Source organism: Oreochromis niloticus, linkage group LG15 (genome assembly GCF_001858045.2).
Source record: "Oreochromis niloticus isolate F11D_XX linkage group LG15, O_niloticus_UMD_NMBU, whole genome shotgun sequence".
In the NCBI taxonomy this organism is placed as follows: domain Eukaryota; kingdom Metazoa; phylum Chordata; class Actinopteri; order Cichliformes; family Cichlidae; genus Oreochromis; species Oreochromis niloticus.
The window spans coordinates 4,277,753-4,305,157 of NC_031980.2; the positions used below are offsets into that span (position 1 = coordinate 4,277,753).

The 27,405-nt window shown below is 39.9% G+C and overlaps 1 protein-coding gene across 2 annotated transcripts in view; it reads left to right on the forward strand.

Annotated features, from left to right (window-relative positions):
- The window catches only part of plcb1l (phospholipase C beta 1-like), a 117,567-nt gene that overhangs the window by 75,733 nt on the left and 14,429 nt on the right, over positions 1–27,405 (forward strand). Inside the window, exons 10-28 of one of the 2 annotated variants that reach the window (XR_002056607.2) lie at positions 4,948–5,094; positions 6,309–6,466; positions 9,108–9,190; positions 11,248–11,332; positions 15,692–15,866; positions 17,642–17,728; positions 18,177–18,247; positions 18,468–18,564; positions 18,654–18,738; positions 19,303–19,427; positions 19,537–19,691; positions 19,771–19,935; positions 20,353–20,452; positions 21,003–21,107; positions 21,194–21,309; positions 23,945–24,074; positions 24,446–24,499; positions 24,829–25,038; positions 26,517–26,685. Coding sequence is in view for 1 of the 2 variants with exons in the window: in XM_013268847.3 (XP_013124301.1) it covers positions 4,948–5,094; positions 6,309–6,466; positions 9,108–9,190; positions 11,248–11,332; positions 15,692–15,866; positions 17,642–17,728; positions 18,177–18,247; positions 18,468–18,564; positions 18,654–18,738; positions 19,303–19,427; positions 19,537–19,691; positions 19,771–19,935; positions 20,353–20,452; positions 21,003–21,107; positions 21,194–21,309; positions 23,945–24,074; positions 24,446–24,499; positions 24,829–25,048; positions 26,517–26,685 (2,327 nt within the window). In the remaining variant the exon portion in view is untranslated. Of the gene's footprint in view, positions 1–4,947; positions 5,095–6,308; positions 6,467–9,107; positions 9,191–11,247; positions 11,333–15,691; positions 15,867–17,641; positions 17,729–18,176; positions 18,248–18,467; positions 18,565–18,653; positions 18,739–19,302; positions 19,428–19,536; positions 19,692–19,770; positions 19,936–20,352; positions 20,453–21,002; positions 21,108–21,193; positions 21,310–23,944; positions 24,075–24,445; positions 24,500–24,828; positions 25,049–26,516; positions 26,686–27,405 lie in introns of both variants that reach the window. The other variant, XM_013268847.3, reaches the window with a different exon arrangement.

Below are 27,405 nucleotides of genomic sequence, written 5' to 3' on the forward strand. Positions count from 1 at the left end.
TGTAAGGCTTTGTAGCTAAAATTGAAAGGGCAATAAATAGTTTGCCTGGTTCCTTTCAAAGGATTAAACTGCAGTAAATCTAAAACGTATAAACCTACAGTTCATTTTTTAGTTTTATGTGCAGGACTTCAGCAGCATTTCTTGATCTGCTATCATTTCACTTTATTATGTGTGTTGGCTTCCTAATTTGCTTAATGTGACCTGTATGTTGTCTAAGTGGTAACATGTTGTTGGTGTTGTTTAGACTCGCTCGTCTTTTTTCATTCCCATGTTTAAATTGTATATCAGTGTCAACCATCTTAATTAATAGAAGGATTTTAGTTTTAATATTTAGAGTATTAGGAGTGGTACAGAATAATATATAAAGAAATGAGATGGATGCGTCTTGGTGAGCCAGCACTCCTGGACATGCTGTGCTTTCATGATGTCTCAAGTGTCAGTAGACCCAGAGCTGCCAGTACTGGAAAACATCACACTCCAGATATCACGCAGCAAGGTCTTATATTTGCCAATTCAAATTTTATCTGTGCTAGAAAAGCATCTTACACAAGTGTGCCAAAATGGATGAGTTATCGTACGCCGTGTACGGTTTATTATGAGCAAAATGCTGGGTTGATTTTTCTCCCCATAGTGTCGAACCAATCGCTGCCTTTGAATATGCCATCTATAGATGTAGTTAGATTACTTACTCTATATGTTTACCTTTTGTTAGTATATTTTCTCCTTCAGGGCTTAAAACATCAAAAACTGTTAAAGCTGCGAAGTCATCAATCCACCCGATTTAGCTACGTATTTAACGAGGCTTGTGGTGGAGAAGGAGTTGGCGTTAGGCTTCATACAGATTGATAATTCATCACAGAGCTTCCAGGAGTTTGGGTACTATGAACCTAATTCTTATCTTCTTTTTTCAGGTTTGTCTTTTTGTGTGTTAGTGTAGTGGTTAACACATTTGCCTATCTATGATTGTAAAAACAAAATGCACTTGCAGTTAAAGTTAACAGTAAATCACGTGACTTCTACCCCAAATCAAACTGTAATAAGCTCAGCTGCAACATAAATTTAAATTTTACTAAAGGATTGAGTGAAGGATTCGACAGAAGTATCGGTGGCTTGAATGGTTACCTCGATGTAGTCGCTGAAAAAAGATAAGAAGCAGTCAAGTGAACATACTTGAAAACAACAGGTGGTTTTTGTGAAGGGTCCATATGGCAGAGCAGTAGAATACAGCATTTTTCTATATAAAGCTGCTTATTAATAATTTTTGTCATTATGCTGGAGATCTGGAGGATTAAATAATGCTTTTGTGTCAGGAATTCAAAAAAGTGTCTTTGGTGCAAGAAGAGAATGATTATCTAAACATTTTATGGAAACTATACTAAACTAGAAGCTTTGTCTTTTTAATAATCTCCCCTGAATAAAGTGCCTACTTTGTTTGCACATGTGACCGAATAAATCACGGGTCCTTAAATGAGTTAAAAGTCATTTTTTAAAGCACACATATCCATCCTGACTGCCTAATGTTTGACTCTGATCGCAGCCATGTGCTCATACTGTGATGTTGTGTGTTCATCCTGTCCCAGGCTCTCTGGAAGCATGCCCTTCCCTGTCCCAGTGACAGATTTCCCCACGTGAAGTATTTATCTAGCCGGAGGAAGTGCCGCCATCTGCACTGCAGAGGGGTCCAGAGCTCCACATGCAACCTTCACACACACACAGATTCACATACACATAAACATAGTTTCTCCTCTTTCAAGGACACTCGCGTTCGTAAAAACGTACATGGATTTTAGGTGGCATGGAAATTTTAGACACGCAGTCTGTGTTTAGCTTGGGGTAAAAAGCCCCCCTGTTGATGGATAAACAGAGAACCATATGCTTTAACTAAATATGCTCCAGAAATGTGTGTATTATTGATGGTGAAGAGTTGTCTTTTTTAAACGTTTTAATATTTCACTTTCTCCATTTGTGACTTGGAGATTTTTATTTTTTTATTTTCTACCTCTCATTCATGTCTTCACTGCTAAATCACTGTGTCTGCGACTGTTTCAGTCTGTGCTCCCTCAGATGTTATGACATCGTTTGAAGGAAGATGAATGAAATACAAAATGAAACCAGACACTTGGAGAATTTTTCATAATTCAAGAGTGGATAGTTGGCTTATTCACCTGAATGGTGGAGAGGAAGCTCTTCAGTCTTACGGGTGAAATTCAGAATCCATTTCTCTGTCCAGTTTCCTCTCCTCTCAGTATGAGCCGTTATTGTGACCCGTGGCTAAAGTTTTGTTTGGCTCGAATCTTCTTGTAGAATTTCTTCTCAGGTTTCACCTTGAGAGTAACACTTGTATGTTCCCACTCTGGTACGGCTGCATTACAATCCCAGCCGTGTCAACACAATTTTTCCGTGTTAGACCTACAAATGTCTTGAGAGATGGGGAAACTCTTTGTCTGCACGGAATGTGTGATACAAAGGTTAGACCTCAGCCAGGCAAAGGGAGATCCTGGGAGTCAGCGGGGAGTAAGACACTGAGTGCGACAGAGCTCAGATGTCACAGACAGCAGCCAGCGTTAATTAGTCCAGCAACTCTGCAGAGGGCGGCACCGCATTAATTAGCATAAAGTGGCCAGAGGGACCTGCTGCACCCGTCAAGCTTGCATCACTTAGCATATTTAGCGTAATTTCAAGTAAGTGTGTGTGTGTGTGTGTGTGTGTGTGTGTGTAGGCAGGTGGAGGAAGTATTTTGCTTTGAGCAGCAACTATATGTTCAAAATTTAATTCATGAAGGCAAGGTGTTTGATGTGTATGGTAATGCGTATGGAAATATGATCTCGTGTGGATGGAGATGTGGAGCTTTTCATCAACCGCTTATTACTTATTTATTCAGTGTTATTCACTTTCTCAAGCACATTCAGTGAAGATTAGCTGAGTGATGGCAGCCAACAGGCAAAGCTTATCATGAGTGACCGTGACAACCAATCAAAAGCGAGGAAGGAACAGCTCCATGGGCAGCTTAGCTTCATCAGATCACTGTATTACTTATTGATAATAGCAATATTAGCTGAAGCTAGTGGAGCCTGAAATGGAGAAAAGTACATTTATATGGTAATCTACCTGCTGAGCAAAGGGAGCCTTTTCAGACTTGAATTTTCATAATTAGAAGCATGTACTGTAACACAGTATTTAACTGGAGTTAAATGTAGGAAAACATTGAGGGACAGCCCTAAAGGATTAACCGCAGAGGCTTTCAGCAAACAACCAGTTTCCCTAAATGAAACGAAAGAAAGTCATTTACCATCAGTCTCACACCTGCTTTTTCAATACACCCACTGTAATGCTTTAACCTCCTAGGACCTGGCGTCCACATATGTGGACATCACATTTCGGGTTGTCTATACCAAAATACCAAATTTGGCTCTACAAGGGTTTGATTTCCACTTACGAGGACATTATACTGCCACTGTTCTATCAAAATTTAAAGCAGGTTTAAAAAATTATGTAATTCTTTGTTTTTACATTCATCAGGTCCCAATCAGCCCAAATAGCAAAGAGAAATTAAAAATGCATGCCATGAAAGAGTTTGGGTCTTAGGAGGTTAAAGGTGGAGAAAAATGCAGGCACACGTTTACAGAAAACAAAAGTTGCTTTTCTTTTATTAAAGTCACAGGTGAACAGGGATTCCAATCCATTCACCTCCATTTGAAATGTGGAAATAATGTTTCTATAAAAAGTGACAGACAAAACACTCAAATGTTCTCACAGCCATGTTCAGTTATGTTGCAGTTTGTTAAGTATTTCATGTAATGCATTGCAAAGGGTGGAAAAAAATCTGTGACACATATGCCACCATATGCCACGCACCATATTTTAGCTTGTGCAGTTAAAAGGATAAGGCATTCTTAATGTTTAACACGGTGACAAATCTCATTAAGAAAATTAAAATCCAACATTATGTTACTCCATCTGGTAGTACTTTACATCTTCCTTACCCTGTCTTTGGCACTCAGCCCCTTTACCCATTAATTTCTACTGAAAAACGAGACAATTCTGTGATTTAACTTTTAAATAATTTTCTAAAACTTTAGGGATCTGCAAATTTTCTTCAAATCAGAACAACTGCAAGATTTGGCAGGTAGTTCTATACTGAGTCAAATGACTCAAAGAAGAAAAAGCAGATAAGATGATCACTGCAGTGAACAGTGAAGCACGTGGAACAGCATGGCTTTTGGAGTGTTTTCACACCTGCGCTTTTTAGTTGACTTCTGCTCTGGGTTTTTTCCTCCTCGTTGCGGTTCGTTTGTGCAGATGTGAACAAGGTAATCCCAAACTTCTTTGGAGTTTGTTTGGAATTGGACCGAGACCGAGAAGTCCAGAGCGGTTCATTTGTGGTGAAAACTCAATCTGACCCAACCGCCAGGTGTACACTTCGAGTGTGACCTAAACACCTTCCTGTAGCCTGGTGTGCTTTCCATTCTGCGATCCAGCAGAGCAGCACAGATGCGCAGAGAGTTTCTCTGTGTTATCGATTTGTCCAGAACACCTTTCCCGTATTTACTTTTGTTCCTAACGCTCCAGACTCATCTGACTAATAACTGAAGTGAGCATTCTCATGTGGTTTGTAGTGACGCAGTTGAGTTCACCTGGAGTTTACTAGAAGTTTTTTCTGTGTGAAAACAAACCAAACCACAGGAAAAAGACACAAGTCTACAAACTCATCAACTGATTTGGACCCAAGTAAATAAACTATAGGTGTGAAAACGAACAATGTACAGAATAATCTGCATCAAGCTTTAAACACACAGTTAGCAAATCAGCTCATTGTTGTTTTGTAGTCTTTTTTGTGGAAATTGTTGCCATCTGGAAAAACAGAGAACATCACAATTAGATTTGGACGCTTGAACCAAAAAAAATGTTTTCAAGCTTAGGATGCTGACTGCTGTTGTGTTCATGCAGGTCAGATCTCAGCGGAAGGCTTCACCAGGTACCTGAATGCAGAAGAGAACAGCATCATTCCTCCTGAGAAGCTGGACCAGAGTGAAGACATGACCTTTCCCCTCTCTCACTATTTCATCAACTCCTCACACAACACATACCTCACAGGTAAGCACGTACACACGTTAAAACGTCTTCTGCGTACCAGGAGCTCTATCTGTCTGCTTGCGCAATCACGTTCAACTTGATTTTCCTCCCGACTGATTGCACAGGGACGTCCTTTATTCTCCCATAAATGAAAAGATCAGTCGTTCATTTAGAAATACAATTATGGTTGAAGTGAATACACTCAACTTTATACCTCGCGGGTCAGTCAATCAAATGCACCCTTGCATATCAAGCTCCCTTTCTTGTGTTACTTCTCAAGAGGTTATCCAATCAAGTCATGCCATGATACCCGATTCATTGATATTCATGAGTTAAATATTTTTTTGGACTGGTAGTCAAAGTAACTCCCTGCGGTGCACAAGCATGGCTGGCACAATAGAGAGGCCATTTTCTCTTCAATGGATATTAGAATTCATCTATTCAAATCTATTCTGGGGGGAACTGAAGAGCATTGAATCTTTGAAGTGGATCAGATTTCAGCAGCGATTGGAAAAAATTGAATTTTCTGTAATAGCCCAGCCTCATAGCTGGTGGAATGAAGAAACGAGAAAAACAAACACGAGGTCTTTTAATTTTCTCCTCACGAACTGTGTTTTTCTTTAGGTATTTTCATAGTGACTCATACCATGCTATTCTAATAGGGAGCAGACGCGTGTTGCAATGTGGAGTCTATTTCTGTCCATGAGGCATTTGTGTTTCACAACTTTACATACAAAAAGAGCCATGCAGAATCATTAGTTTGATAACAGTACAAGCATTTCATGTTATTGACCCATCGTAAATTACATTTTAAAATTAAAGTAATTTAGAAGAAATATTTCACCTCATGGAGTTGCTTAAAGATGTCAATTTAAAATGTTTTTTTTTTAAAAAGCCGAGAAAAAAATGAGAAAAGAGTGAAGTAAATGAATGGCATCACACCAAGTGGGAACATAGCTGCCTCTCACTTTAACACACTTCCACTTACATTGTGGAAACATGCTGCTAATGTGAAGAGATAATTGCCTCGCTAATGGTGACAGGGTGATGAGATTTGCCTGCTTCAGATAACGACAGTTGTATTGTTTTTACTGCATGTGAGGAACAATACAGTTAATGAGCTCTTGAAAAGTGGGAGGATGTGCTTTTGTGGGCATCCTGTTTCTTTTTGGATCAACTTGGCCGATACCTGTAAGAGCTGTTTGTGTGTTTGTGTGTTCATGTGTTCGGTGCAGCCGGCCAGCTCGCAGGCAACTCTTCTGTCGAGATGTACAAACAGGTCCTCCTTTCTGGGTGCCGCTGCATTGAACTGGACTGTTGGAAGGGTCGCACCACAGAAGAAGAGCCTGTTATCACCCATGGCTTCACCATGACAACTGAAATCTCCTTCAAGGTAACACAAGGAGAGATGGTGATGGTGATATAAGGAAGGGCTTGGCTGGGGGTTGGGAACGCTGGGCTGAAACAGGTTTTCAGAGAAGGGCATTCTGCTCAACAGATCATCCACCCACTGCTACTAACCCAACTTGGTGTCAGGGTTAATTTAACAACGTTGTGTTGTTAAATTTAAATTTAGAATTAAATAACAGCAGAACACAGTGTGTTGTTTAATTTGGTTTATCCGTTACAAAATGAAAAGTTTAAAAATATCTAAAAAGAAGAACACTGAAAAGCTTATAAATTCTAAAAAATGCATGAATTCAACTATTCTAGATGCAGGATTTCTCCACATTTTATCTTTAAAAAATTCTCAAAGACTTCTTTTAGGCCAGCCGAATATGCCGTTAGCCATGTGAACGTACTCAGTTTTACAACAAAATGAAGAAGCTTTAGCAGAAAAAGAAATATACTGTACAGACTGTGTTATTACATCTTCCAATAAACAGATCCATTCTCATAAACTCAGAATTAATCTAATCTGGTTTGTGAAAGCCACCACGTTGTCCCGCCATCGGTGGACAGACCGGCCACATACTGTACGTGGCACGCCAACAGCAGAGAAGAAGAGAACCCACAGGCATTCACATGCCGTGGAAGGACATTTTAATTTGTGTCTGCACCTTCAGATTCAAAATATGACCATCATACCTATAATTTATCATCTGGAAAGGGGTCCCCGTCACAAAACAAGTGAAAACGCAAAGGAAAGAGACAACTAACCGGTGTTCTGAGAAACCGTCCTACTTTGGCAAGTCATCCTACCCGTATGATTATTTGACGGTGACTTCTGACTAACCATAACCCTAACCATTAGAAATATTCACAATAGCTGAAAAAAATGAAGTAAATTTGGGTTTTGTGTTGTGCGCAGAAACAATGGGTAGGATAGTTTCCAACACCGGCATCTGGAAAAAAGTCATCTTCTCCCTCCTCACTTCACGCCTCATCTCCTGAGCTGAAGTCAGAGCTCTAACACACAAAAATGTTCAAACAGGTGCTTATTTATTCCAGATATTGTCACAGTTACTTATTGCAAGCAGATTAAATATGCTAGCCTCCCTGTTCCAGAAAGCTGACAACGAGCCCTTTTCATGTAAATGGCCTCCTTGACTCGGCGCTCAAACCAGCGTTCCTCCCTGTCCAGGATGTTACATCCTCATCATTGAAAGAGTGTCCACTGGCCTGTAGGTGTAAATAGACAGCACACTGATTCTGTGATACTGGATGTGTCTGTCCACTTTTTCCCCACAATTTCCTCCCACACAAAGAGGGGGGGGGATTCATCCAGCCTGCATTTTCTAATAAAAATTTCAACAACTTATCCCTCAGGGATGCAATACAGTATATTGATGTGTCAATATTTTGTACCTACTTAAGGAAGATTTCACTCTTGGTTGATCTGGTGACACATGTGGTCACTGGTGCCAAATAAACTGAATTATTTTAATAAAAAGAATCTGTCTGAGGATTTGGAGGCGTGCAGCCATGTGTCTAAAGCTCTTAATCTAGGAGCTACCTGTGGTTCTTTCTTGTTCTGCTACTCTTTTGCAAACCTTAAAAATGGTCGAGTGACAAAAATGGATAAATACATGCAGAATAAAAATGCAGACACACTTCTAAGTGCGCTCATGGTCAAAACTAACAAAGAATGTTCCCTGGGAAATGCTGTACTAAGGGGAGTGAAGAGAAGAGTTTACAAACTGTTTGATTTAATTCATTTAATGAAATTCCCTTTGCTTAGATTGACATCAGGGCAATAGTAAACCTCACCACAACTATATATATTTAAAAAACGCATTTCAACAGACAAATATAGACTGAAGAAGAGATAGAAAAAGCAAAAAGTGGGGCATGCAAGGAGCAGATGGCAAATCGTAAGAAACAGGGATGCGCTGAATAGCCCTAAAAAGAGAAGCACCGAGGGGCAATTAACTGATGACGAGATGCTTTCATAGGAGGAGGAGGGCATGAAAATTTAAGGGCAGAGTAGTGTCAAGACAAAAGAAGAAAGAAATGGGTGAATTGATTGATGGAGGAAATTTAGATCTAATGAAAGTAACAGAAGAAGCAGAACAAGCCTAATGCAATTAGTCTAAGAGTGAAATACAAAAAGAGAAGAGTTGTAAAAGATGGAAGAGAGCTACAGATTGAAGGGGTTGAGTTACAGACAAAGATTTTTATTGGAGGAAATGAAGGCTTTTACTGAACTGCCACTGTTGTTAATGATGGTGTAATTGACTCAGACAATGAGTGGCTTAGAAATCTAATATCGGATGTTGAACTGTCTTCAGCAGAGTTGGGGAACGATTCAACGATATCGCTCAGCTCCCATTTATTTAAATACCTGCAATCGATGACCTGCTGTATGAGATTTTTGTTCACATTGTTGTATTCAGATTCATAGACAAAACATGTCACTGTAGTTAATGACTTCAAAAGGCTTCGATATTTTCTTTGATGGGCATTTTAGTGATTCTTGCCAAACTCCTGTGTTTTCATTATGTATGACATTAATTAGATAATGACCCAACACTGAGCCTATGTTGTAATTTACAGGTATATTTTGTATTCTTTGTGTCTGACTGGGTATTTAGGAGGTAATTGAAGCTATAGCAGAGTGTGCCTTCAAGACCTCGCCTTTCCCCATCATCCTGTCCTTCGAGAATCACGTGGACTCGTAAGTTAACTGAACATTTTTAACCTTGTTGCCTTAAGAGGTTCCAATTGTGCCAGAATTATCTTTACATGTGCGCTGCCTATGTTGATTCAGCATGTGACAATCGCCTTGTTGCCCTTTCTGTTCTTTGACTCGTGCTGAACGAACACAATGGCAGCCTGATGTTTTGCTATCTTAGTCATTTGACTACCGTGGTCAAAGTGAGTCATCAGTTTCTTGTCGAACCACTTGATGTTTGGGTGTTATTCTATGTTTAATCTTGCACTGGTGTTAAGGGTGCTGGAAGCGGTCAAAATAGAAATGTAAAGATAAGTGTAAGGAATTTATCCCAGCTATATCATTGTAACAACAATACTGTGTCCTGTGAAACTTGAAGTCCCTTAAAAATAAATGCATTCCACTAAATCAGGCAGTTTTCCATTTGTTGTATTCAACAAAATGCTTAATACCGTTTCAAAAGGATTCATGTACGACACATGGGCGCAGTTACTGAACTGTGGACCATCTCAAGCTGTCCGCTGACATCTCTAAAGGACAACTAAAGCCTTGAAAAGTCAAAAGGTGGAGCTGGGTGCGTGTGGAAGGAGGTGCACCCATGTTTCCTTAACTGCATGAATACATAATGCAGAAATATGCTTTGTGGCAAAAACTAAGAAGCTGTTGCTCCTCTGAGTTTCCCGTCGCTTGGATGGAATCAAACTTGCAGCATCTTCACTTTTTAGAGAGTACTCCTCATTCTACTCCCATTCTCAGTGAGCTACTGAGGTTGCTCCTCCAGCTGCTTCAACCAGCTGCTCCTCCAGCTCACAGAGGGTCTTCAGAGGAGATTAAGGGGTGCCATTACCAGCTGCAGTTCCAGACAGTGGAGTTAGAGTCTGTTAAACACAGAGATGAGTCTCACAAAAGCCTGCCGACAGGCAAACAGGAGACAGGAATGCCTAGTGCTAACTTATTTGCAGAGACTAAACTTTCAAAATAAGAGCACAGGTATTGCGCGATAGAAAATTGATTACGTTCTGAAATATACTTGGTGGTCACTGATATACGTGAGCAGCCCCTCCAGATAATTGATATGTATGGGAAAACATTGCGTATATACAAAATCTGTATATAAATAAAGTATTAACCAAGGTTTTCTTCCTTCGGTATTATATAAATATATTTCACATTTAAATTGATTGCATAACAGAAGAGTCAACATTTTCTTAAAAGTTTTTTGATTTTTAGAACAATGATGTCGGCATATTTTAAAGTTCAGTAACATACACAATGTCTGTGTCTGCATAACATAACATAATTAATTTTGGTGTGTCTTTTTATTTGATTGTTCTATGTCAGGCCTTTGGTTACTGTATCAAAGTCAGTTTAGACCTTCTGAGGAAAAGATTTGCCTTTCACTGATATTTATAGACTCTAGTAAAGAGTTGCATTGTTTTCCCACACATATTTTAATGAATTATACTATGTGAAGCTAATATATAACACTTTCTTGAAATAGGCTAATATATTACATGGTACCAGTCAGAGTCAGTGTGAACAGGAATCTCTGGAAATCCATGTGCTGACTGGTTTCCCTGGGACTTCTCCATCATTAGCTCAGTTGTCTGCTGACACACTGACAGCACATCACGACAACAGTCATGAGACTCCAATCAGACAGTAAATGCAAAAAGACGGCAGATTAAAATATTAAAGTCAGACTGACACAGACAAATATCTGTGTCGCAACTGAAGAGCAGAAGAACATAAACAAATATCCACTGGATATAGACGGCGTGCATGTGAATATAATTTTTGCATAAATGAGGGTTCATACTGTTAAGCATATTGATGAGGACTGTCCGTCAGCAGGACTGTCGATATGTCTAACCAACCACATTGTTTTTTATCAACTGTGTAAACATCTGCAGAGCTGGGGAGATGCTTCTGGTGAATCCTTTCATCTTTAATGGCACCAAGGGACTCTGGGGCAACATACATATTCAGGATATTGATATTTAGTGGAGAAATCATGATTGTGTATGTGTGTGTGTGTGTCTTTTTGTGATGACTCCCAGACCAAAGCAGCAGGCTAAGATGGCTGAGTATTGCCGGTCAATATTTGGAGACGCATTACTGACAGAATCTCTGGAGAAATATCCTGTGAGTATATAAGATCTCCACGCACCCGCTACATTTGCTTGTGCTAACACTCACATTCACACTTGCCTGTCTCTTTCCAACACACGAACACATATGATACAACAGCAGTGAGGCATTCAGAAGATACTATCACACAGATGAGTGCACTAGAGAAATGGATGTCCTTGAACGCTGCTGCTCACCATGCTGCCCATATAAATGTACTCTTTGAGGTAAAAACTCACATAGTTACTTACACACACACACACACACACACACACACACACACAGTACTGTGAAAAAGTCTTGAGGTCCCTCTCATTGCTTCATATTTTGCTTCTAAAGAGACTTGACCACTAGTGCTCCAAGCTTGGTTTTGGTCATTGGCTGCTTTTCCACTGAATGCTGACCCACAAATCATTCAAGCATAAAAAAAGTCATCTAACTCAAGAGACCAACCAGTGTTTTGTCTGCACATACAGATACATACAGATAACTTGTCAAAGAATCAGTTTTAAATGGTATCCTTAGGCACTTTGTTACTAGGAACCTGTTGCAAAACACATAGTTTGTTCCATTTTCTCTAGTTAAATCTATGAAAAGTACCAAAGATAAAACATTTCGACAGAATCTGTGAGATGCATCTGGACCTTTAGTTGATCCATCTACTGGTCACTGAAGCTTCATCAGAAACTGTCCCAGTGTATGGGTGACTGTCAAGAAGCCATTCTTAAGGGAAACAACAGAACTGGACTAGAAATCAGTGGCAACTGGCCTTATGGAGTGAAAAATTCAAATTGTAAATTGTTTGGGGTTGCGTTTCAGCCAGTGGTGTTGGAGGTCTTGTCAAAATTTATGGAGTTGTGAATGCAGAAAAGGATCATCTTCCAATACCATCTGGAAAGTGTCTGAATAGCAACAGATAGCACACTGTTTCAACATTATCGAAGGCAGCCAACATCCAAAGAAGAGCTTCGAATGTCCTTCGAGAAGCCTTTTGTTGACAGGAAAGCTTGCCTAAGAAAGTTCAGACTGTGTTGAAGAATAAACATGGTCATACCAAATATTGACTTTAAACTTCGTTGTTTGCCTTATATACTGTATTTCCATGAATGGACGTTTCAACAAATCAGTGCACCTGTTTCCTATTTTCTAAGCAAAATTAGTCTTGACTTGAAACATAAATATATATATGTATATGTGTGCTTCTTTTTTTCGTCTCTTTGTCTCTTTCTCACACATAACACCATGTGACCTTTGGCACCTGGCAAAATATCCTGCCGCTGTTGTTTTTCATTGAAGCCTCAATCACTTTCACTTTCTCTTCAACACGCACATAGCCGTGGAGGCTAACTTTTAACGAATCATCCCGCAATCATGCTTATTCCTCCCTATCACCTCTGTGTTATCACAGCAGAGACTGCAAACAAAAGCCGTTTAAGATTAAAAGGAAGCATTTTCCGCTGTAATCTAAACGTGGCTTTTCTTGGCAGTCCTTTATCTCAGACAGGCCTTTCCTCTGTTGCCATGACTACCAGTTAAAAGCTTCCATTGTCCCTTTGTGGCCAAACTTCTTTTTTCCCTCCCTAAGGCGTCTTTGTGTGTAATGACGCAGGCTCTTACGTGAGGCAAATGTAGACAATTGCTGCACAAACTCTCGCATGGACTTTTATGCACTTCTCACAGCGCGTACATGAAAACATGCCTCGCAAACAGTTCTGCACATATATGTACTTTAATGTACCGCTTACTCTTCTCGCGTCATTCTCCTGGGATGACGTTATTCCCTTTGGCACAACACTGTGGAGCAGCTAAAGTTCCCAGCAGCAGTAAGATGCAGAATTATCTCACACACGCAGGGAGCTCCTCCAGCACTGCTGCCTGCCAGAGTCACAGCCCGCTGAGAATTACAGCCTTCTGACTGGATTTGACATTGAAGTATTATCAGGGAGAAGCCTTTTGAATGGAGTGGCAGAGGGAAGGAGAAGGGGAGAGATATGAGGAGACAGACACCAAGGGAGAATTTAGAAAGATGGAAAGAGAAAGTGCCATTGAGGAATGAGCTTTCTACCACTGAGCATGTAATAACTAGGAAAGGTGAGAGCAATGACAGTCACTCCCATCTGGCATTGAGTCAGCTGTGTATACAGCGTATCGAAAGGGATATCAGCCTGATAAGCCCACAGGGACCGGGGCAGATAGGGTAATGCAGCTAGATGAAATCCAGCTCAACCTAGAGTGAGAATTAAGAGGATTAAAGTTTTCTTAGAAACTTGGGCTCCTACTCCATCTCCACTCTACAAAACTGTCAATCGCGTGATTTTCTTTTCTTTTCAAACTAAAAACAAAACAGTTTGAAAGCTTGATTCATCGTTTGTTCTCCACGTTTTCTTGCTTTTCTCACTATGCTGACGATGACTGTGTTGGCAAAAAACATTTTCATTGTAACTGCATAAAATATATGAGATATTTGAAGGAATTAAACAATTTGTCTTGCAGTTTGTTTAATCTTGTTGGGGCTTAGTTTTAAGCTGCAGACAGACTGTAACTGGCAAGGCGAGATATACACGCACACATAAGCAGGCCAGATTGAGAATAATGTGGATGCAAAAGTTATAAACTGTTGGAGCTGCAAAGGCGAGCAAAATAAATAACAATATCCCACAAACTGAAGTTAAAACACTTTTACATAACAAAGACTTAATTACTTCCTCTAACATGCACTTGTTGGTCATGCAGCATTCCTCTCCGTCTTCCGCTCACATTGTTTGAACATAGAGATCCGAACATGGAAAAGTTCATCCCCTGTTAAAAAGAAAGCAAAAATTTTTAAAAGATTTAAGACTCACAGTCCCTCAGTGTAAAGATACTTATTAACAAAGTTGTACTTCTTCTTAGCACTTTGAGTATTAATAGTAAATTTACACATTCTGAGGAAAAAACTGTGCAGATCGTGCAAATTTTAAAACATTTGCTTAAATTTTGAAGAACAATTTGACCCAATTCAAAAAAACTTGCTTCCCTTTCTTATGTTACATCTTATCATACCCAGCATGCACTTGGAACAAAATGCTAAGACTATTCCCTTCACTTCATATGTCTTTATATGTCTTATAACAAATAACAAGCAAAATACTGAAAATGGTTTAGGTACAAGGACTTCACTGAAAATTTGAAACAGTTCAATTTAGCTTATTAAACGTCACAACCGTTGCTCTGAAATGTCGTGGAGCAGATACGCCGTATGAAGCAACAAAACAAGGAAACATTTTTTCACTTTACCACTGGTATGATACTGAGGCTTGAAAGTGGTTAAGGGTGGCCAAATGGAACTTTTCACTTTCTTATCACAGCTGAGCATAATTGTTTTCGGCATTTGGGGGGAAACCTTGATTGAGTTTTTTTCATTAGGCTTTGTGCGGTGCATTTGAGTGCAATCAGGATTACTTGCCCCATCCAATTTTGCTTTTCCTCCCTGGTAACTGTCAGTGAGGTGAATGCAAACAGGATGGCTAATCTTTGTCGTAAGATTTCCCCCGCAGCAACATTAGCAAAGCGTAGATAGACGTGTGCGGAAAATAGGTCACAAGAAGGAAAATCTTGGCATTAGTTGGTGTATGAATCACTGTTTTGTTGCTCTTGATTCTCAAGTTGCTCAAGTAAAAGTTTGAAATGTTTAAGTGAGGTTATGTTTATAGTTGATATGTTGTAAACACAGCAGTTTGAGCATGTACGTGTGTGTTTATTCTGCACCACTGGTGAATTGCTCATTAGTGAAATATTAATATCCCTAAACACTGTGATCCGAAAGCAGCGTATCCCATAAATAAATTGGAGATGTAGCGACTTTCTGTCCAGCTCATTTGAGAGAGTGTGCGTTTGTGTTTAATGTTTAGTTTCCCTGCAGGAAGCTGATTAAAGTGTTGCAAGCGAAGAATTTTTCAGCTGTAACATCAGCTGAGTTTATAACGCTCACAGCAGAAACAGTCATTTTTTACTAACCAGCTCCATCTAACCAGCAAAATCTTCCATAGAGGATTTGAAAAGAGTAATAGCCACAAATTTACATTTTAAGTGGCACACTCCAGTAAACAACTTAAATGTTTTCATCTGGTAATTAGCTACTTTGTCAAAAAAAGGAGAAAAAAAACAGCTTAACTGTGATTGCACTGTAGCAATCTTTACCCATAAATTAGCATTTTGGAGCATTTGCTCTTGCTCAAATCTATATTTACCATTTTAATCAGGAAAAATAACTCATGTTCTTTCATCATCCAATATATTTGAAATTATTAATGCAGGACAGCATCTTTCATACATCTATACCTGCTTTTTTTTTGTATCTATAACTGCATCTCTCTCCTTCCACATTCCCTCTAGTTGGAGTCTGGTGTGCCGTTGCCCAGCCCGATGGAGCTGATGGGGAAGATCTTGGTGAAAAACAAAAAGAAACACCACAAGACAAGTGGAAGTGCAAAGAAAAAACTCTCTGAGCAGGTTTCTAACACCTGCAGTGATTCTTCCAGTGTGTGTGAGCCCTCCTCCCCAAGCGCAGGTACTGCACCTTTAATATAACACACACACACACACACAAATTCCACTAACAAAGCCATCAAATCACACTGGGCTCACTGAGTTATGATATTTCAGATGTGTAAAAGCTAGCCTAACCATCTGGGTCCCTCTGTACTGTGGACCAAGAGCTCTGTGCTGTCCAGAAACTGAATCACTGGAGCAAAACAGTGCTATTGTTTAACATTCATCACTTTCATGGCCCTCTCCATCAGCTGAAGGTATTATTTGCTGTTGCATGCACTCCCTGCAGGCATTATACATTTAAACCGGGGCATCGTAAACATTGGCCAGTTGTGTGTGAGTGTGTGTGTATGCTTTTTGCTGTAACTGCCTAATATCAGTCCTATTTGTTCATACGTTTTCCTTTTCAGTTGTGTACTACATACGCACTCGCAACAGCAACAGGTCAGCTTTGGTGCTAAGGGATCTCAAAGTATGCCAAAAAATATCCCCCACAGCATTACACCCCCAGCCTGAACCGTTGATACAAGCAGTCTGGATCCATGCTTTCATGTTGTTTATGCCAAATTCTGACTCTACCAGCTGACAGCCACAAGAAAAAATCGAAACTCAAATCTTCTATTGTACACTTTTGGCAAGTCCGTGTGAATTGTAGCCTCAGTTTCCTGTTCTTGGCTAATAAGATGTGTGCGGTGTGTGTGTTGCTGTCCATCAGCTTTAAGGTTCGATGTGATTCTCGTTCAGAGATGCTCATTTGCATACCTTGGTTATGACGGTGTTACTGACACCGTCCAATCAGCGTGAAGCAGTCTGTCCATTCTGCTCTGACCTCTAGCATCAACATGGCATTTCCTCCCGGAGAACTGCCACTGACTGGATATTTCCTCTTTTTAGCATCAATTCAATGCTTTGCTGCATGTAGACATGTTCAAGACAACCTGGGTCAATGAATGTTTTGATGAATATGGATTCTCCATAAACCCTAGAGATGGTTTTGTAGGAAAATCCCAGTAGATCTGCAGTTTTTGAAATACTCAGACTAGCCTGTCTGACCCAAGTTCAGAGTCTTTTAAATCATTTTTTTGATGCTCATTTTGAACTTCAACATGTCATCTTGGCCACATCTATATGCCTAAATGTATCAAGTTGCTGCCATGTGATTGGCTGTAGTTATGTTATGTGTATCATTTGGTTGTTACAAAGGAGTGAGAAATTAAAGGAGAAACACGAACCCTTGGCCCCCACAGTGAGAGTCTAGGGCACATTTTGCTGGCTATCCATGGTCCTGTAATCAATCACTTCTATCCTGATAAGTATGGAAATTATTTGAATCATTTAAGTCTAACATGGACTGACATGTTAGACAGTTCTCACCACCATCATCTTAAAAACACCAGGGTCCAGAGTCTGGGAGAATCAATATGAAGCAAACTGGAGCTCTGGTGGCAGGCAGTGGGCCGACATCTGACTTAAAAACTTTATATTGTTTTGTCTATTTATTTAACATCCGTCTACATATTCCAGTGGACCATATTCCAGTGGACCAAGCAATATGTCACCTTTAGTCTGCCCTGATTGTTGAGCTTCAAGCTCTTCTAAAGGCTAAAACACACTGCCCCCTGGTGTGGGAAAGTAAGCAGTACAAGTTAACAGTCAGGAGTCCTTTTTAACTGGTATACACCTTGTAAAATAACCTTTGTTTTTGAGATGATTTACTGAGTAAACCAAACAGTAAACCTTGAACTGAAAAATATGAGGATGATCTTCAGTGAGTGCTTTGTTTTTAAATCGCAGGTTCCACCAAAGAGGAAGTGGCAGATTCCACACAGCCCTCTGATGGTACTGAGCTTACACTGAGACCACAGGGCAGAAAGTCTATTGGTGAGTCCATGACCTCAGATGGAGACTTAAATCTTTAGTAGAGCCCTCATTAGGCCGGCACAGAAGCTATAGGTCAGACAATTACACCGTTAAAATCAATTTCCTCTGTCAGTGCGACCTCCGATTCAGCGGGAAATCTTAAGCAGATCTCTCATTATGTGGGTGCAGAGGCTGGGTCAGCTCAACCAAAACAATATTGAAATTCATTTCCTCTGTCTACGAGCGCCAATAAATTAGGACCTGCCAGCATGGGTCTTACTTGTGTCGCTGTTTTAAATGTAATGGAGGCAGTCGTGGGCTGTAAATGAAGACCATGTAAAGACAGACGGCTCCGTTCGTGTTTGTGCAACGTTTGCATTGATTTGGCAGAAATAAAAATTCAATTTACACTCATTTCAGCTTTGTCTCATGCATTTCTCTGCTATCCTGTCTGTGCCATGCGTTCTAGGTGAAGTGGAGGCCGAAAGCGAGGATGAAGATGATGATGATGATGACTGTAAAAAGGGATCAATGGATGAGGTGGGTATCTTGCAGGTGACAGCCATCAGTTCAAATCCTGGTTATAATGGAAACAGACTGTTTAGGCTATATGTGCTGAGGTTGTCCTCTAGTGTATGATCATGTCTCCAAACCATGTGTCTCCAAAATCAATAAACCCTTTGTAGAAGGATTCTTTTTGGGTAATCTTTCTGCTGCTTTGTATTTGTATGTTTTTTCATATGTGTGCTTCCATGTGTAGGGCACAGCAGGCAGTGAGGCATTCGCTACAGAGGAAATGTCCAACTTGGTCATCTACATCCAACCTGTCAAATTTAACAGCTTTGAGGCTTCCAAAAGTCAGTAACAACAATGAATATTGAATGTGCAGCAGCAAACAGATCACTATTAGATAAGCTGACAATTTTATACCATTCTCTACCCACAGAGATCAATCGAAGCTTCCAGATGTCATCCTTTGTCGAGACCAAAGCTTTAGAGCAGCTGACCAAATCTCCTGTAGAGTTTGTGGAGTATCCTTATGGTTTTACCGAAGCATCTCTCTTTCTGTCCTTGCTAAGATAAGAATTTGCGCTTCAGTGTCTGATGCCGTGGTTCTCAGCTGGGTGAGGACGTAGTTGTTGCCTCAAGTGGGGGACTCCAAGTACCTTGAGGTCTTGCTCACAAGTGCAGTGATAAAGGAGAGGGATATTTATGTCTGTTGTGGTGTAGAGAACGTCATGAGCTGTAGGCAGTGATTGAAAAAATAATCACTACCCACAGTTACAAGAGAATGAATGAAATTCTTCTGAAGGGTGTCTGGGCTCATTTTTTGGAGCTGATGGGTGAAAAGCTCAGAGTAGATGAGCATAGATGTTTCAACCATAGATGAACTGAAGAATAGCCTGTTATTTCAGCCTCATTTTACTCCTTCATAGTAGACAGAGGCTGAGTGTGTTCCTTTTAGCTTTTTCCTTACCTTGCTTCTGTGGATTATATCGTTTGTGTAGTAATCCCAGCAGATGTTTAGTAGCATCACTTAGAAAGTATTTTCAGATGCAGGTCATGCAGTCTCGCCCTTAACAAGCTCTGTTCAGATACAACAAGCTGCAGCTGAGCAGGATCTACCCTAAAGGCACTCGAGTGGATTCATCCAACTACAACCCTCAGCTGTTCTGGAACGCAGGCTGTCAGCTGGTGGCTCTCAATTTCCAGACTATTGGTGAGAGGGCAGCCCAAAACACATTCCTTCACACTGTAGAATAAACTAAAACACTCTCACTTTTATGTGATTGTCCAGGTTTAAATATGTTCCTATCCTCATCCCACAGATTTATCAATGCAGCTCAACCTGGGCATGTATGAATACAATGGGAAATGTGGCTACAGACTGAAACCAGAGTTTATGAGACGGCCGGATAAGCACTTTGACCCATTTACTGAGAGCACAGTGGATGGGATAGTAGCCAACACACTGTCTGTGAAGGTGTGTTTATGTTTGTGTTTTGAGTGTGTACGTGTGTGTGTGTAGCTTTCTCTCTGTATAATTACATTTTTCCTTCCAGATCATCTCAGGCCAGTTCCTGTCAGATAAGAAAGTGGGCACATACGTGGAGATCGACATGTTTGGTTTACCAGTGGACACAAAGAGAAAAGCATTCAAGACCAAGACCTCTCAGGGCAATGCCATCAACCCTGTCTGGGAAGAGGAAGCCATTGTTTTTAAGAAGGTGAAACTATGGCCTTGTACACACGCAGTGGTAACATTAGTTCCAATCATAGGCTGTATATGCAGTGTTCTTGGTGTACAGTCCATCAATCCTTTTTCATTCTGTTTAACTTATCTACTAATTCACTCAAGGGATTTGACTACTGTGGCTATCAATATGCAGATAGGTAGCTGTAATGGCTATATGTCATAAGGCTTGAAAAAAACCCGGGGTGTCATTTAATTTCCATTTTGACATCTTTAGATAATTAAAGTGCTAACGCATTCATATTCAGCTTTCTACCTGTGGATTTAAGCAGCAAAGCCACTGTTAAAAAAAGAGGTTGGCTGCTTTAGTCTTGACCATCTGCTTCCAGTCAATAATATAACAGTAAAAACAATTTGTGTGTTTTATTCCCATTCGTAATATTATTCTTAGGTTGTCCTGCCCACGCTAGCATCTCTGAGGATAGCAGTGTTTGAAGAAGGAGGGAAGTTTATCGGACACCGCATCATTCCTGTGTCAGCCATCCGTCCAGGTGACAAAACTTTGCACTTATTCAGTGTAATTTCACACATAGGTTGGCAGTTTGTCAATATCAAAACAAAAGTAACTTATATTAGACTTTATATAATTATAATACAGTTTGATAAATCATGAAACATTTGCATAAGCTTTGCTTTGCTCTAGACCCTGACCGATATTTCTGCCCCAATTTGTTGGTATGCCGATATCAGCTGTTTACTGATATATCAGTATCTGATTTTAGAACAGCTGATAAATGCAAATTTAAAAAGAACCAACCATGTTATGACTGTTGATATTGCATAGTTGTTCGACCAAAGGCCACTCTGTAACTTCCATGTTGGCACTTTGTTTGGAGCAAGTAATGCACGTCTTGTTGTGACAATAGAACAAGATTTATTTTAACTGCATTGTCATATTGTTTCAGTAAGGACTCATAAATAGCTACATGTAACAGTTTTAGGGAAATCTGTGAAACCAGTATTGGTCCAGCTATTCTTTGCTTTGATGTAAAACTCTTGTTTCTGGAATGATAGAATTTAAACCTGACTCAAACCTTGCAGGTTATCACTACATCAGTCTGAGGAACGAGAAGAACCAGTCCCTGACGTTACCTGCTCTGTTTGTGTACGTTGAAGTAAAGGACTATGTCCCAGACACATTTGCAGGTAAGTCAGGTGATCGCAAGAAAAGAAGAAAAAAAGTAAAAGAAATGCAGTTTTTTCATCATCACTCTTTTCTTCCCTGTCCTCAGACGTCATTGAAGCCTTGTCCAATCCAATCCGCTATGTCAACCTGATGGAGCAAAGAGCCAATCAGCTGGCTGCTCTCACTTTGGAAGAGGGAGGGGAGGAGGAGGGTGACAAAGAGGTTTGTGTGTGTTTGTAGTTCTCTCTGCATCACAGGTCATCCAAGATGTGCCTCTCCTCTGTACTCTTTGTGTTCATGCGTAAAAAGCTTCGAGGCCACTAATCAGTGGCTGATGAGATGAGCGGTCCCTCATCCAGATGGGCACTCTCCTCATTATGAGGAAGAATCTGGTTAAGAAGTCAAAATATATCATGGGGAAGGTGAGAAGATAAAGAGAGCAGAAACAATTTAGAAAGAGAAAAGCATAAAAGGCTCTTTAATACCATCACAAGTGCTTTGAAACCCACAGCCATCTAATAGCACTAGTGAAGTGAAATAATGGCTTATTAAGCACAGCACCACAAGTCCACACAGATACTGTCAGCAGACTTTGTTTGGGACATGAAAGACTGTATTTCCAACCACAGCTGTAGCGTAATTGCAGCAGCATCAAGTCTAATATGGCATCGATCTGCTAGATATCACAACTCACCCCCGGCATATATTACCACTGATTCTCAGGGAACGCTTTATTTTATTTGCCTGACGTTTTTAGGAAATAGGGCAGCCTTAAAGTACATTAAATCCTAACAGTATCTATATAGTTTTACCTAAATGATATCTTAAATACACGTCTGTGTGTTTAACTGTTGTTTACAGTGTTTTGAATGATTTTGTGATGTATTGTGACTCAAGTAAAAGAGCAACAGTAAAGCACTGGAATACTTCCTACAGTGCTGATGAAAATAATTTCAAAATTGAAGTACAGATAAAACCTGTGATAGACAAATAGTGGTGGGGTGACGCTTTAGGCTTACATAAATACAGAAGTTGTTTAAAAAGATGCTCAGAAGTCAGTGGAGTTTACAGTCAGGTCCTTAGGTAGTTGCACAGAGACACATTTTTTGTAATTTTGCCTCTGTACACCGTCACAGTCTATTTTAAGTTATGAAGTCACCCACAAACCCACAATTCCACAAGAACGGAAAGTCCTGATGTGTGAGACTGTGTCATGAGGCTATGCTAAGTAGACTGAGGGATGAAGGGCCTGCAGTACTAGGGAGTGTACCTGACCTCTAACTAGTGTCTTAATTGTAAGTCTCCTACTATAAAGCCTATCTACACTCACTTTAGCTGTGTTAATGTTATTATTTTATCGTATTATCAGTCTATTAAGATTGTACTTTGTATGCTGTAATGTTTTATCTTTCGCTCCTAACCAGGAACACTTGACCAAAATGTTAATTTTACTGACCTTTCCTTCCTTGACTGTGTCATGAGATGTGATTGAAGTGCAGACTTACGCAGCCCTGTCAACGGTTTCATACAACTCATCTCAATGACGGATGTGAGCAATATGCCAGTGAATCACCAAAGACCAAGACTACTGCTTGGTCTGATATATTTAAAAGATTGCAGGTTTAAAATATTTTTGTTTCTTTTTTTTTTTGCAAAAATGCAACTAAACTTTGTTTACAAAGATGGTATTTCTCACTTTGACCCTGCCCCAGGCAATAACACTACGATCTACTTCACACATTAAAGCACGTAGTGACTAACTGAACTGCTACGATGCACAGTATATACACACAGTATAGACAAGCACACAGTTAAACTAGAGTCGGCAGTGAGCTTAAATTTTAGTACAGGCTCCAGTTTGAAAACAACTTAAATGCTCAGAATTCTGCTGCTTCAGAAAATGTGATTTTTTTTTGTTTCAAAGTGACAGCCAAGCAAATATTAGATCACAGACAACTCACGCTAACAGGGTCATCAACAGTGCAGCAAAGGGAGGAAAGAGGGTTTTACTGAAGTTGTTCATTTGCAAGTACGGCAGAGTTTGAATTTACTCAATGGAGACAAGCACGATTAATTTAGGTGCCAGTGTAACAGGTAACAGACAAAGACTTAATTACTGAGGAGAGATGATTTCTAAGATTGGAGTGAGGATAAATTTAGGATGACAGACAAGGCAGGACGGAGTTATCTGGGGTTATTAGGAAAAGGGGACCGGAGAGCAGGGTTGTTCCTGAAGGGCTTCTTTGATCTGTTCTGCCAGCTGATATGATTACTCACGAGAATGGCCAACAGAGAGCTGTATCATGCTGTGACCATGGAAACAGTGACTGAAAGAGGCAGAGCGTGGAGCGGTGGAGCACAGTGTGGGGAGATAAGTGTAGAGAGCAGAGGGGAGAAAAAAGGGAAACATTCAGTTAGCATGACAAAAAAACTAGATTATTTAAAATTGCATTAACCTTTCAGAGATAAGAGCGTATAGGCCGACATTCAGGCAGGCCGACGGGAAATTACGATCTGCTGCGCCTCAGCACAGGAAACCATGCTGAGAGTGGGTTACCAAAGCTATGTCTACAAACTAAGCTGCACGACACAACAGGTCCAACAAGTGAGTTCTGAAAACAGGTGCAAAGGAAGGCATTACTCCTACTGTTAAGCGTCTGTGGCACACTGGTTTTTCTTTTTTCTTTGTTTTTTTTCTTTTTTTATATTGTATTTCATATGAAGACGTTTGGAAGTATAATTCTGCAAAATAGAAATATGCCTGATTTAAATGATAGTACCCATTTGGGATTGAAGTTGTTCTGCAGTAGTTTTACTTTGCATTTGCTTAATCTTGAATGTTTCATATGATGGACAGGTGGCGCCATTAAGTGATGCCCCCTCAGAATCAAAGGATCAGAGGATAACACCCGCTGAGAACGGACTGAGCCACACACCCACTCCCCCCAAACCTCAGCCACCGGTCAGCCACCAGCCTCAGCCTGCAGGTACTCAAACAGCGTACCTGCCTTCATTATCATCATCATCTCTACACATTTACAGTCAAACAGATATTCATGCCTGAAATACTGACTTTGAGTAATTTTGTATCATTTTTCATATCACTGTGGTATATACGAACAATCTTAAATTTAATGGAATCTGGTCAAACTAAATGTACTTGATTGATGTACATTTAGTTTATACCGAGCATGTTTTCCTTTCTAACTAATTATTTGAATAAGTAAATCTTTGATATTATCTTGGGGAATATAAATTTTTTCTTACTGCCTGACTTGATTTAAAATATGTAACAATGCACTAGATCAAATTTACGGACTTTACTTCCACTTTCACTGATCCTGTGAATTCTGAACAGGCTCATTAAAACCTTCAGTGAAGACTGAAGACATCATCCAGAGTGTTCTTACGGGTGAGCTTCTGATTGCTAGATCTGTAGTGATTTTACTGATCTCTCTTCCTATCTTTATTTGAAATCACTTCTTATCAAAATTAAGTATTTATTAGACCTTTTGACTTGATTTGCATAATAATAAATCCCTGTGTTGCCCATATTCAGGTCATATTTCTTTGTTCAAGGATTAATTATTCATGGTTGCTTTTGCAGAGTAACGGCACTTTAATATTATGGCCTTCCTTGGCGATAGGAAACATTATAGTAAACATATGAAAGTTTGTTGTACAGTAGTTTATAATTTTTTCATTAGAAATCCTTTCCCTTGACCTTTGTCTTGTATTTAGAACTGGAGGCTCAGACAGTGGAGGAGCTGAAGCAACAGAAGGGTTTTGTTCGGGAGCAGAGAAAGCAGTACAAGGAGATGAAGGAGCTGGTTCGGAAACACCACCGCAAGACCAGCGAGCTGATCAAGGAGCACCAGGCTCGTGTGTCGGAGCTGCAGAGCCAGCATCAGCGCCGGCGCTCTGCCCTGCAAAAGAGCCATAAAAGAGATGGTAAGAAAAGGTAGGTGGCCTTCCTTTTCTATTGTTCAGACAGTTTTACTTTTATTTGCCTTCTTTCTTTTTGAAGTCGTCCCCTCCTGCTCTATGTGTCTTTAAAAGAAATCTACTAAAAACACATCCATGCAGTTAAGAAGAATTAAGTTACTTGCACTTTTTTTCTATCTCACCTACCTACTCCCATGTACACTCAGTGTTGTGTTTCAACCATAAGTACAATTAGTAACAAGCTCTTTTATTCCAACATAAAAGCTACTTTGCTCCCAGAGCAGGTTGCTCCGCATGTTTGATTTGGAAGATTTAAATTTTCTTCCTGACACATCTCTAAAGGGATTTGTTTCTCTCCTGAGATCAAACTCAGGATCTTTTGCTTGTTAGGCAGGTTAACCACTACACTATAGAGAAATGTGGAGTCAGTGGATATGCCAGACCACATAACCGATTTAAATTGTGTCAAAAGTGCAGATTTCTGACTATATTCAAATTTTTTATTTTAATCGTGCAGTTTTGTGGATTGTATTGAAAATTTGCATGTAAGTCCTAAACCACAGAAATAGATTGACACTTACAAAACAACCACACATGCTGTTGTGCACACATCTTACTGTAAATACCACAGAAGCTTTTTACATATTTTATGAGGTGATAATGATTCTGTTAAACTATTTAAAAAAATACATGCAAATTCAATATGCCACACCACAGTGGAGTGCATACAGTACTAGTTAAAAGCAAACACTACAAGTATTACTTGCTGAGCTGTTCATAGAATTTTAATGTTGCATAAGACCTCCTCCAAGCTTCAGGCACATTCATGTCCAGGACAAGTGTCTATATCACAAACTCCACCTGTTCAGTCTTTCTTTGTCTTATAAATAACTTCAAATACTTAACATCAAAGTTTTTGCCACCACTTCCTGAGAAAGTTCTCTGCATGAAAAGAATATTTTAATGTGCACATGTCTGACATGTGGTCAGAAATTTAAAGTGAACCCATTATTCCTCTCCTGATTTTCTTTCACATTTTCTTTGTTTTACATCAGTGCTGAATAATTTGCTCACAGAATATTTTCCCCAATTTCTTCATCTTTTGGCAAATGTGAGACGAGTCTTTGTGAGTGCAGAAGCCCCACCTACCTGCTGTTAAAGCCTCTGTTTGCAAAACATAACCACACCGAAGTTGGTTGGCGGGAATAGGAGGAAAAGAACTAAAATAGCTCGTTTCGGAAAGGTTATGAACTGAGGTGCTGCACCAAGGCCTAGTACAGGAGAAATATTAATTTTATTATTTTCCACATCATGCAAAGGTAATCTAGTAGGTTATGCAAATAAATTTAGGAGTCCGAAGTGAGCACTATAGATTAGTAATGCTCTAATGATTCTAACAGTACTGCATAAGATACTCTGCTGCCATTGAAGTATCTATTTTAATTGTGCATGTTTTGTTTGTGTGTTTGCACGCGCGTGTCCAGTCGGTCTGAACAATCTCTGTCCACACTGGACCAAGAGCTGTGTGACCTGGACCAGGAGTGCAGCCAGAGGCTGGCCGAACTGAAGGAACAGCAGCAACAGCAGCTCCTCACACTTCGCCAGGAGCAATACTACAGCGAAAAATACCAGAAACGAGAACACATCAAGCAGGTACTTCTCCTCAAATCCGACAATTAATTAGACATATGTGCAGATGTGAAGGAGACCCTCGTCTAGACCTGTCTGATACTGTCTGCTTAAACTTTACTATAGGAGAAAACTGCAGCTTTTCTATTTTCTTGTCAGCACCAGTGGTGTTACTTGTAACTTCATGCATAAAGAAAACCTGAAAGAGCCAAACACATGCAGCATGCAACAATACTGTGATGTAAGGTGCACATGTGGACATCACCACTAACATGCTTGCTTCTCCAGTCTGTTCGCATGGCACGGCTTCTCAATCTACACATGTGGACTCGATGAATAAACAAAGTCTGTAAATAAAGCCAGTAATCCCCTTTATGACTTCTCATCATTATTCAGGCCTAGTTGATCTGAACAAAACTTAGATGAAAACAAAAACTATGTTCTGTGTAATTTTCATTTGATCCCAGAGTGGATGTCGCTGCGTGTTGCAGTCATTTTTGGCTGTAAATCACACAGTCTGATAGCCGTAATCATTTAATACTCTGGTGACACAGTGTGTAACACTTTGAGATGGAATCACTGGCACTGCCAGAGGAACATGTGAATGGAAAAATTACAAGGGAAATGACTGTTTAGGGAGCACAAAGTTTTCCTGGCTCATAGCTTTGGTTTCTTTCCCTTTGAGTTGCTAATTCAGCTCAGAAGAAAAAGGAAATAATTCAGTGCAAGGAGCCATTGATCAAC